The 12,565-nt window shown below is 41.0% G+C and overlaps 1 protein-coding gene across 1 annotated transcript; it reads right to left on the reverse strand.

The window, feature by feature from the left end:
- Positions 1-565: 565 nt before the first annotated feature.
- On the reverse strand, positions 566-12,305 carry LOC104488085 (GREB1-like protein; the record flags this gene model as incomplete). Its single annotated transcript, XM_010144069.1, has 7 exons — positions 12,048-12,305; positions 7,901-8,016; positions 7,290-7,534; positions 5,689-6,242; positions 5,110-5,212; positions 900-1,055; positions 566-705 (listed from the first exon to the last, which is right to left on the reverse strand). Coding segments are annotated over exons 1-7 (1,572 nt in total), but the record flags the coding sequence as incomplete, so codon positions are not given.
- Positions 12,306-12,565: the final 260 nt, after the last annotated feature.

A 12,565-nucleotide genomic window follows, 5' to 3' on the forward strand; every position in this document is an offset into this window, starting at 1 on the left:
ACTGGTGGTGGTGGTAGTTAAGAAATAATGTCTGAGCTACTAACCAGGAATAATCTTACCTGCCAGACTCCTGCAAGCATAACTGCTTGTTTTAGAGACCAAAAGTTTATTAACTGAACAGTTAAAAATGACCATTTCTGTCCAGTGACTCGTAAGTTACTGCTAAGAAGCATGCAGTTACATGCAAAGGGAGGAAGAAGTCTTCCAGTCTCCCATCACAAGCGTGGATGGCTGGCATTTAGGTAAGATAAGCACCTCTCTTAAATTTACAGTCCTCTCCCACAAGATACTGTGAACTCTCTGGGCAGGTTGAATAATGCTTTGACTTGAGACAACTAGTCACAATATTCACCCTTTGTTAGAGGCAGCTAGAGAGAACTGCTCACTGCAGCAGACAGAGTTGATGTTCCAGGGTCTGTAGCTCAGTATCTCCCCTGAGAATGGAAGAATTAAACAATTCCATCTCAGGGAAAGTGAAAGCGTGACTCCTGAGACCAGAGAGGAATGCCTGGAGAAACCACAGAAAAATCAAGGATGCAGTTCACTCTTGGACCTTGACACCAACCTGTGCAGCAGAGTTAATGTCCATATACTGATGGCACTGCTCACAATGATGGAACGTATTGTAAGCTGCATATTTTGTCAACATCTTGGACACAGTCTCCCTTTTCTTAGGTTCCTCTGATTTTGTTTCTTTGCTTATTTCTGTGCTCAAAGAAAAGAAGTAACAGATATTTTATGAGTGTTAAAAAACAAAGACAATTGTAAAGAACACAAATTCTTTTGTTTCATATAATTTTTGAGATTAAAGGCTCTTGTGAACTCATGTGTTCAATCAAACCAATACAAACTGATTCTTTGGAGGAAAGTACTCCTAAAAAACTCTGCACTTTACTTACCTTGTTTCACTCTTGAGAGTTGTTCTGTGTATACAGGACTTACAGTTCTGTACTTGGGGTCACGTACACTCAGATCAAAAGACATTTTGCTGAAGATCTCAATGTCCGGCCAGTGGTCATTGCTAGACTGAGTAATTTCACTTTTTTCTGTATGATCTGCAACAACACACTTCAAGTAAGCAGTATCAGATACCCAGTGAATGGTGTTTACATGATGCTTGCTGATTTACGATTGCATGGGAACACACACAGATGCAAACACTCAGAGACACCATTGAACATCCTAAGTATTACCAAAATTGAAATTATAATCCACACAAAGCCAAATGAAATGTCAGTCCCTTGGAAAATGTGTGTAGATGAAGGAGCCTCATAGCTATCTTCTGTCCTGCTCCTCATGAAGCTGCTGAGGTATAATTCACTCTGGTTTAGCATAAAATGCTCACATGAATGGTCTTATCTGTGCAGAAGATACAGGTGTATTCTCGAGCCTCTCTGTGGTGGAATGAGGAGCACTGGGTAAACAAGAAACAAAAGTATCCGAAGGCAGAAGGATGAAAGCAAGGAGAAAGAAACTATGATTTTATGAACTGGTAGCTGGTGGTACATGACAAAGGCAATAAAAGACACACTCCTGTTACAGAATGGGATGTGGCCAGCAAGGGTCAACTAGAACTTCCTTGCTTTTATCCAACAGAGATAAGCCTGAAGTAGAAAATCAAGTGTAAGAAATGGGAACATTAGAAAGGACTGGCCAGTGAAAACAACCTTGGGCTGCAGCTTAAACAGGAGTCTAAATGAGTCTACAATGAAGAACACATAAAAGTAGGTGTGTAACTGAGGTTACTGATTTTAGAAAAAGCAAATTCAGATAAAATGAAGGTTGGGTCCGCAGACAAGCACATGCCCACCTTATCCAGAGTGATGCAATAGGATGTGAGCCAGGAGCAGTTTAGAGGCCATTAACCTCAATGGTCCCATGTTATGCTCAAATTAACATATGCCACCAGTCAGGTGAGGTGTATTAGTTTGTACAGAGAAATCCCGAGAAAGCTCATGCTGTAAGTCAGCTGGCTTAGGAAAACCAGGGACTTGCCTATGAATGAGACTAGGACTTCTTGGAATCGCAGTTGCCAAACAACCAAATAAAAACACCAGGAAGAAAAGGCTTTAGAGGGACCACATCAAAAAGGATACTAATAATGAACAAAGTCCTTGAGGAATAGAAAAAGCTTACCAGTGAATGAAATCTTGTCTTATATGTCAACAAGAGTGAGATAAAATAAACTTTGCCAAATGTCAAACAGAGGTAGACCTCAAAAAAGGACATGAAAACAAAACCCAATTTTCTTTGCTATATCACCTCAACTATATAAATTAAAACAATATTTTTCATTTTCTTTTTCTTTGGTGATTATGTTTTCAAGGGCATGAAAGGTTTACTGTAAGCCAAGATGGAAACAAAATTCTAAAAGCTTAATACATACTCAAAACAGAGTGAAAGAATCACGTCCAAAACAATTTCCTGAAAGAACAAGTATGTGAAATCAGGCAGGAGACCGATTTCAAAGCAAGCATAGCTCATATAGTTTGACCATTTAGGAGTAGACACAGTATATCTATGGAGCTCTGGGTTCATTAGATTGACCTTGGTAATACTGAAAGCTTGGGGAGGGTGAAGAAAATAATTAAAGATGTTAAAGTAAATGAAAAAAGTGATAAAATACAACATGGGTTGACCAAAGAAATTTTGTGTTGCTTTCATTACACAGCTATGATACATTTGTTTCTCTGAACAAAGAAAATGCAAAGCATCTTATCGTTCTGGAATTTAGTATTTTATATCATACTATATGACAAATTATTAATACAGCTGAAAAAAATGGAGACAGTGAATGGTCTGTAAATTGAAAAAGTCAATTAAACAGAAGATGGCAACACGTAACATCGTAAGCGTTAAGGCACATGGAGATTACCAATTAAATTAAAGGATGAGTAAAGGGGCATACTGTTTAATATTTTCACTAACATCACCAACTCAAAAAAAACATTGGCTTAAGGTTGTTGGTGGCACACTCTAAGAGACATTGTTAATACAGAGAAGGAATTGAAGATCATCCAGGAAGAATTCAATGCCCTCAAAAACTGTAACAACAGAAACCAGGTGATATTTAACAGAAAAAATATGAATCATATGTACAATCAAGGATGAATAACAAGCATTTCTGCAGCAGGTTGGGAGCACCTTGGTTGGAATGACTGAGTTGCAGAGAAACCCTAGTTACAAGCTACATATCAGTGGTAGTGAAACGGGAGAATGGAAAAGACCAGTGCAATCACAGGTTTTATCAGCCGTGGGGCTTTCAGTGGGGGATGGGAATACACAAGCTGTTCTACACTGGGTTGGTTCAACATCCTGCAGAATACCACATTTAGCTCCGGTCACCCATGTACCAGAAGGATAAATTGAAAATAGATGCGCAGGCAAGAGCTACTAAAGCGATACGGAGAATGAAGATCCTGTCATTTGTGAGGATTCTGTAAGAAGATCCAGTCTACCTAGATGAACGCTGAGCAGGTAAGATTGCTGTCTGACTACACCATAGAAGCAAACATCAAAGAAGAGAGTAAGTATTTCAGTTGAAATTAATATTTTCTTTTCTCCCAAAGGGAATGTTTATAATTGGGACAGGGACATCTTTGGACATCATCATGAACATTAGGGGTCTGGAAAAGCATTTCAATAGAAGTAGTGGGAGCAAAAAGCCACAACCAAAACCCCCAAACAAACCTAAACTGTTCTTCTGATGGAGTTCCATGTATTCCTGGCAGGGCTGTGACATGTTGCTCTGATCACAATAGGTCAGACAGCATGACACAGAATTTCTCTTACATTTTAATATTTCATCCTACGGTTTTGGGGTACTTTAGTTCAAATAATGAGAATAATGGCCTCTAAAGCTCCAAATCCAAGGAAAATAGGTTTGATTTGGTTTTTTTTTTCCATTTAATAGCACCTTCAGAGCAGAAGTACAAATCAGTCTTTTCAAAGGTTTGACAACAATTACATTTTCAGGATGCCAGTCTAATGGAGTTATAGAGTCATAGAATCCTTTGGGTTGGAAGGGACCTTCAAAAACCATCTAGTCTAACCTCCTGCAACAAGCAGGGTCATCTTCAGCTAGATCAGGTTGCTCGGAGCCCCATCCAACCCAGCCTTGAATGTTTCCAGGGATGGCGGTAGATGCCACCTCTCTGGGCAACCTGTGCTGGTGTTTCGCCATCCTCGCAGTGAAGAAATTCTTCCTTCTATCTAGTCTAAATTTCCCCGCTTTTAGTTTAAAACCATCACACCTTGTCCTGTTGCAACAGGCCCTGCTAAAATGTTTCTCCCCATCTTGGCCCCCTTTAAGTACTGAGACACTGCCATAAGGTCTCCCCAAAGCCTTCTCTTCTCCCAGCTGAACAACCTCGATTCTCTCAGCCTGTCCTCACAGCAGAGGGGTTCCATCTCTCTGATTGGTTTTGTGGTCTCCTCTGGACCTGCTCCAACAGGTTCATGTCCTTGTGCCTTATATTCACTAAGAAACCACAGAATTATGTAGTAAAGAACATCCTGAAGAGGACCAATTTTTAAAAATGTTTGTGCTTCTCAAGGCAAAGACCTGCCACAGCAGTTAATGGATCTGTGAGATCTGACAAATCAGCTCAAATCCAAAGAGGTTCCTCCTCTCCTTTTTCCTCAGTGTAAGATCTGCAAACTTCAGACAGAAGACAGACTTACTGAAAATCGTATTTAATTTATAAATAAACATAAATAATAGTGATGTTTTGGCCAGAAATTAAATGTTCTTAAATGCCCTGCCTACTTAAAAGCAGCCAGTGCTTAAATACTAGCAAGGACAGGCAACATGGGTAGATATTGCCCATTTACACTTTCATCTTCGCTTTCATTTTAGTGCTATCCAAATATATCAGTCCAGAATAAATTTAATAGTCCTGAGCTAAGCCCAATATAAAATGTATATTTTTATTAATCTATACTGAAATATATGCAGACACCTACAGTAAGTCTAGCTACACACTAACGGACAGGGCAACTGGTATATGTAATTCATAGACTTTATGTGAATCTAAACATTTCTCACTGTTGAGACTCACTGCAGAGGCTCTTCAAAATGCATATCAAGAATTACTACAGAATACTTACTAGCATCAATCTCTTCTTCATCGTAAACATCCACTTCCAGTAATCGGATCAGCATGCGGAAGAGAATCCTTAGGAACTGCAAGTATGAGCCAGTCTTTCCCACCTGAGCCAGAGATGGAAAAAAGTCCAAATTCCAACTCAGACTAATACAGAGGAAGGATATGTTTCTGATAAATGCCTTTGGGCATACCCAGTTCTAGCTCTGCCTGAAAACATAGCAAGATGTAATATTCCCCATTATGCTGAATAGTATTACAAAACTGAGGACAGCCTGGACCACAGCCCCATATCACTTCTGTACACAGGGAGACTGGCAGTGACAACTGCTTCTCTACTGATACACTCACAGCAATTTTATGCCCAGTGCCATCCGCATGTATTTCATTCAGGCCAAAACATGACATACAGCATCACCCTTCCTCTCCTTACCACTTCCAGCATGGACTTAACCTGAAAATTTGACTGATTTTTGACATCACTACGTGCAACCTTGCAGAGTGCCTTTACAGTGAGCTACAGTCCTCATCATTGGTCCTCTCATCCTGCTAAGAAGGCAAGAGGAAGGAATGGTTGTCTTACTTGCGGTGGTCCTGTCAAAAGCAGCCGCCTGGGGTGAAAACTCCTCAAGCCAGACGTCTCACCCTGATTGCTGAAGTCCGCGTGGTGCTGTCTGGGTGTCGTCCACTGCCTGTAGTAGAGAGACTGCTCTTCACTGTTCATGTCGTTGTGAAGCAGAGGCCTCAGAGAGCTCAGCCAAGACACATCAGCATGAGGCAGAAGGGAAGAGGAAGAAGGCAAATTTCCATTTTTCTGTGAGCTCAGAAGACAGTAGGCAGCTCTCGACAGGATGACGATGCGTGGCAGCGCAGCACGGAGGGTCATGCTGTCTTTGGCTGAATGAGCAGGCCACTGAAATGTCTGGGAGACTGAAGACAGTTTTGAAGTGGTGCTGCTTGCCATCTGGTTACCCAGGGAGTCACATTCTTGTTTTAGGGTTTCTCTGGCTGTGAAACTGGGGTAAGTCCCTTCATCTACTGAGCTGTGCGCCACAGTCTGAAAGTTAAGTGATAGTGCTTGCTTCTGAGACTTGTCTGCAGCACTTGAGCTGCTCACACCATTGTCTGCCAGAGAACCTGGGAAAACATAGAGTAGGCAATGAACAGATACTGGCTGACATTAAAAAAATCGTTAACTCATTTGATCTATGGAACACTCCTAACCTTCAAATACTTCTGTTCATTGAGTGCTGCTGTTGTGAGCTCATCATGTGGCTTAGGTGAGTGTTTCATCATTTACACAGAACTTATCTCTCTGTCCCTCTTGCTGGAGAGGCATCAGCCCTTCTGTTACGGCTTGGCGTTCAAACACAAGTGTCCCAATCCCAAATGACTGCTAAGCTCTGTATGTTAACTACTATTCTCCATCTGGAATTTGATGGTACAACATTCTGAAATTCAAGTGTAAGACAATATTGTATACATAGATCGATTTGACACTCCTTCATATAGGGAATACAGGATTCATTTCACTGCAACTTTAATGTGAACTAGGCTATGCTCCCTCCTTCATACCAGTCAGGTTCAGTTGGTATATGGGACAATGGTGTATGGCAAAGGCCCAGCTCAGCAGTCTTAATACCTCAAACTCACGGGGAAACAAAGAGAAGGACCCAGAAGTGCCTGAGGAATGCAAGGAAGGGAAGGCCTAGTGGGGGGGGTGATGCTCCCTTATGTCTGAAGATGTAGGGCAAGATCCTGTCATTCTGTTGTGCTTGGCAAGAAGGCAAATATCCATCCTCACCCATGGCTACCTCCACAGTTAGAGCTTTTTCTATTCCTAAAATTTTACATTATTCATTTCTATTCTGATTTTTAAGATCTTTTCTGGATCCACCAGATGAAATTAGCATCAAATGTGAAATGTAAGTATAAAAATAAAATTCACAAGGGTCCCTTAGCTATGGCATACCATCCTCCCATTATAACTTCATCCCCTTTTAGCTCTTCAAAGGAAAATTGCTCACTGTGGAAATAATCTGCTACTAACATATCACTGCCTAGCTTGCAGCAGGATGTGGCTGAACAGCCCACTTTTGACTAAACACCTCAAGTGTTGGCATTCAAATTCCAATGACATAGGAACAAAGACTTGTTTTATAAAGCAGCAGCAGAATAACTGACCTGAGGTTCCAGTGACAGCACTGCTGTTACTCTGGGGCCGGTCCAAGTCTATCAACAGCTCATCAGAGTCATTCTCACTACCACTAGCTTTCTCATGCTCCTTCTCACTAAGGTCAAGGGCTACAACAGGCCTTTGAATTGCCTCCTTTGAGACGTAGCAGCATGCCAGGCCTACTTCTTGCTCTAATGCAGTCCGAGTTAAGTAGCTCGAGTCAATTAGTCGAAGGTCACAGTATTTCAACGACCTAGAAAATCCAACCCAAGAGAAAAGAAAGTTTTGTTTTCTCTGAATTTGAACAATACTCCCTTCCTACCTTTAATTGTTTATTAAATATTTATGAACAATTCTATTAGCAAGTAAATATAAAATTATTTTAAAAAATTCAGCACATAAGTTTTGCTTCTTTCTGACCACACTGACCCACACGTCACAGTAGCTTTACTTTTCACAAACCACACTTTCTAGAATTTTAAACGGTTCTCAAATAAAATCTAATATACAGGGTTTTTTTGTGGAAAAAAATAGCCAGATGGCACCAAACTACTTAGCCACCCCACAGTGTATCCAAAAATGTTAGAGAACAAGCATATTGCAAGAGTAACAGTAGCACCTGGGGAAAGTTTCTCCTAGAGGGTCCTTGCCAGTTAGAATAACGATGCAAGGTAGACCTTCCAAATCTTGATAGGTGCGAGGGATCCAGTCATTGTGCTCATTTCCCCTCCAAGCCTGTGAACAGAGAAACTTCCAGTCACATTTAAATGACACCTTCTAAACTTTCACCTGTTTTTTTTTTTCCCCCTCAGTTTTTTGTTTACAGAGTTCGCTTACCCTTCAGCCAGCAGGAAGGAGATTTTAGGTACAGGTATGTATTTCTTCTGGTAGAGAAATGTTAGCCAATGCACAGAAAAAGGATGCACAGCATATGTTATTCAGTGCTGGAAACGTATACCTAGTGTAGTATTAGTGTGGTCTGTCAGAGCAAAATGCAGGTGATGCTTATGATTTCAAGCTGACACAGATAGTTCTTTGAAATTAATGTAAAACCTTCAAGTGGAGTCTGAAAATAACTCCATGATCCTCAAATATTTGCTTAATTAATTCTATATAATGAAAGATTATATGAAAGAAAAAATTTTTCCCTTTCACTGGAGGTAATCCCACAAGAAAGGACTCCTTGTCTACAGTTTACCGATGTCCAAGACTACAAAACTGTACTGTTTTCCCTTTAACACTGAAAAAGCTGGTAGCATCAGTCCCATTCCTTACAACCTTCAGCCCTCTTGGTTCAGAGGAGCTTCCTGAACCTGGCTGAGTCCATTTGTGTTCTCTGTATTGGATGCAGCCTCCTAAAAACATTGCTGTACCTTGAGCAACAACATCTTTTTGCTGTGTTGCACACTTCCAGATGATACAGGCATTATTCGATTAACACAGACATGAGCACTCTACAGCAACTGTTAAAAGGAACTAAAGCTGAAAGACTCCAAGACACTCAGAAACAAAACAAGTCATTCTACCTTTACAAATACTGAAATTGTATTATAAAACTGAAATGCAAAACTGTGGGTTAATATTCAGCCTGTCAATATGTTATGGGTACCACCAGGAAAACTGACAACACAGTCTTTTAGATCACTGACCAGTCAAGATAGGAGATCAGCAGAGAAGCTCCTTCCATGTAACCCAGAGACTTCACACTTCCATTGTGATCAGACATTAAGGTCTCTCAAGACAGGGAAATTAAGCCCTAACGGTTTCAGAATCATCAGTATTTGATGGAGCTACTGCTGGAAAAAGTTTCTCCTTCTTTCTTATTAATAATAGTTCTGGAGAAGACTCTTGTCTAGCTGAGGCACAGAATCTTCTTTGCTGAGTCAAGATGAGAAGCCCAACCACTGAAACTGCTCATTAGAAATAATATATATATATTACTCTTCTGAGCACAGATGTGCAAGACAAGAAGATACAGCAATCTTGACAGAGAACAAGACTTATGCGAGCTTTGTCGAAAACTGGCCTTGCAAGAAGAACCCTACCCTGAATTCCGGCTTGGTTCTTCTAGTCTCAGCCTGTACCCTTGACTTGTCCTCTCCTTACACTTCCTCCTCCCCAGAAAGCTTGTGTTTTATGAGTAATCTTCTCAGTCAGATGAAGGGAATTGAAAAGGAGGGCTCACTCATGGACCAGTGACTCAAAGTGCCATTTGACCTTTTGAAAATTTCCACCAAAACCCACCTCATTATTTTTTATTATCTTAGGAAGAGCATGATTTGGGGTAATATTACTCTTTCCTGCTATGAAGTTATTCTCTTTCCCCAGTCCTGATTTCTGTCCTCTGCTGATTTCAGTATCTTCTGTGCAACATGTTCACAGAAACCAAATTATTTCTCCAACTACCTAGCAACATGTACTGGCTCAGTAAAGCAGCTTCAGTAGCAGAGAGGTACTGCAACATTAGTCTGGTTGTGTGTTACACTGTCTCTCCAGTGCTGGAAGTGTCTGTGAAAGTGCATAGCTAGAACATGAAGTAGGGGAAGACAGATACAAAGGTGATTCTCTCTCTGCTAAACTAAGAACTTAAAAAGAAGCCTGAGTGCCTGGGGCTTTGAGATCTAACTGCATACAGAAGTGTATTTCTTGACCATCTTACTCAGCAGGGTCAAAGACTGACAGCCCTCTGGGCTCCTCACTTCTGAACGCCTTCCAAATGGTCTGATGCTTTTTATACTAAAAGGGTATGCCATCACAGCATGCCTGGTCAACAAAACAGTTAAATGATCTTCCACCTCCTCTTTCATTCTGTACATCTAGGTGAACCATCTCCCTTGAAGCCTGGCTCCCTGATGCAGACGACTGACCTGGCTGGCTGGCCAGAAGGCTGCTCTGACAGAGAGGGGAAAGGTCCAGCTACCAGCACTGCAGAGACAGTTGCTCCCCACCCTCCCTGCTCTGCTGCAACATCACATACACTGCTAACACCCTCTTAGGGAGAGGGTAAATTAAGTCAGACTTTTCAACTGCGGTCACTAACAGCTATCAAGTTTTCCTCCCTGGCCCTGAAAGAGGTCAGGATAAAGTCTCACTCTCCTTGAAATCAACAGCAGTTATTGGTGGGACCAGCATTTTGACCCTCAGCCTCACCAGAAGGCACTCTGTAACCTCATATTGCTCTTCCCCCTGCAAAAAAGAAAGGGCCTGGGTGCTTGTAGCAGAAGTAGGCAGCAATCAGTTCTCCACTTGCTCTAGTCCTCCAGTTCCATTACTATATCTTAACACCAGAAGAAAAGCCAAGCAGAAGAGAGACTAAATCAAAATGGTCTGCAATAAACTAGACTCAGTGGTAGAATGGCTGATGAATTTTACATTGGGAAACATATACTCACATCATTTCAGATACCCAGTGTCCCTCTGTTATCCAAGGCACCAGACCAGCAGGTACAGCAGCCCAGCAAAGACTCACAGGTGACCATTATTTTGGAGCTATCCCATTTTGGTGGGATAACCCACCTAAAACGTAGGCTTATCTTTGTGCAACTGACTTTCTCTACTCACTCCTTTCATATGCGTTTTTCAGAACTGAATGTTTTTTTCTAGTCACCTGCAAGGAGAGAAACGAGTCCAGAATCCTACATATTTGTTTACTCCAAAAAAAATCTTATTTTGTGGGGGATAGGAATTAGAAGACTCATTTAGAAGTTATTTCCTTCTCTGCCTGATCAAATTTATTCCAGATTAATAGCTACATGGAAATTTACCAGCAAAAGCTTCACACTCAATCCTGATCTGCACTAAAGGCTTCACAGGCTGCTCCAGCAATGTGTAAGGGTGGTAATCCTTTGCAGCAAAGAACCATAAAGAAGCCCTTACAGGACTCTCAGTCCAGAATGATTTAAGATCGGAATTAATGCCTACCCAGCAGCACAGAGCTGCCATCTCACATGTTTTCTCCTTCATGACTACTCCTTTCCTTTCTTCCCTCTTCTGCTGCAGACAAGGTTTGAGAAGCAGAGGTAGTACCTTCTTTAAGGGACATTTTATCTGCTTTTGGTTGTAGGTGAGCTCTTTAAGAAAGGTTCACAAAATTGATTGGGTGGTGTTCAATACACTGCATAACTCATAGTACAAACAGAAAATTAATACCTCTGTCTGGCTTATAGCAAGGATCAGAACAGATGACCAGGATTACTTTTAGCACCTAAGGCAGGCAATTTGATTCTCTTTGTTTAATGTAGTGAACTTAACTGGCTGGTTCAATCATGCTCTTATAAACCCATGCAAAATTTAGCTAGGTTCATATATGCTGTGCATAAGAGGTTTTCACTGTGCAGTGGTTTAAGGTAAGAAGTCTATGACAAACAGAATACTTTACCAGTTATCAAAAGGGCAGAAGATAGATGAACAGAGCAGACAACAGATACACTAGACAGACAGATAGGTTGGTGGAATTAGTTTGCCTATGGAGGTCTGAGCTCTGCTTTCTGAGATTCAGAGATGAAATCTATCTGAATCATGGTGTTATTCAACTTTAACAAGAGAGATAACATATGTTGTTGGAGTTCATAGACCAGTAACAATTAAATTTTCTTCCAAGTTTCTAAATCATTTATGTTCACCAAAAGTACAGTAAACTTCCATGGAGACAGATACAGAACATGCAACCTTTTCATATAGAATAATTAACATGTGAGAATGAATGCAAAATGTGTATGATAGATGACTACAATAGGCACACAAAGAAATACTTAGTTTCTGCTAACCTTCAACCGTGTCACAAAGTGTTTTGCAACAGTAAGCTCTGAGGCAGGATTCCCAAGGAGGATCTCAAAACGATACTGCAGGCCTAACTTGTCTCTCACTTCTTGTAACCTCTCCTTTGCCAGCATGGCTAACTGCACAGATGGCACCCTAATGACAAGCATGTGGCCACAGCCATTCTTATCCTTTCCTGGAGAAGTGATTAGGTCATCCATTATGCTGAGCGTTTCAGGTGTGCTGTAATCTCTTAGTGAGGCCATGGTCGTGAGAGCCATCAGAGCTTGGGAATACTGCTGAATGAGAAGGTAGCAGCGAATCACCATGCTGTGTAGCCGGGGGTACCTTTGAGGAGATACAACTCTGCATTAACATATGCAAAATCACAGCAATGTCTCAAAATTAGCCAAGACCCAGGACTGTGTGGTAAAGTAGTAATGATTTTTTTCTTTAACACTTAAATAAGGAGAGCTTTGGGTTTTATGGACAAAAATTTTGCACAAAACCTAACTGTATTTTAAGT

The sequence above is a fragment of the Buceros rhinoceros genome, unplaced genomic scaffold, assembly GCF_000710305.1.
Source record: "Buceros rhinoceros silvestris isolate BGI_N320 unplaced genomic scaffold, ASM71030v1 scaffold12989, whole genome shotgun sequence".
In the NCBI taxonomy this organism is placed as follows: domain Eukaryota; kingdom Metazoa; phylum Chordata; class Aves; order Bucerotiformes; family Bucerotidae; genus Buceros; species Buceros rhinoceros.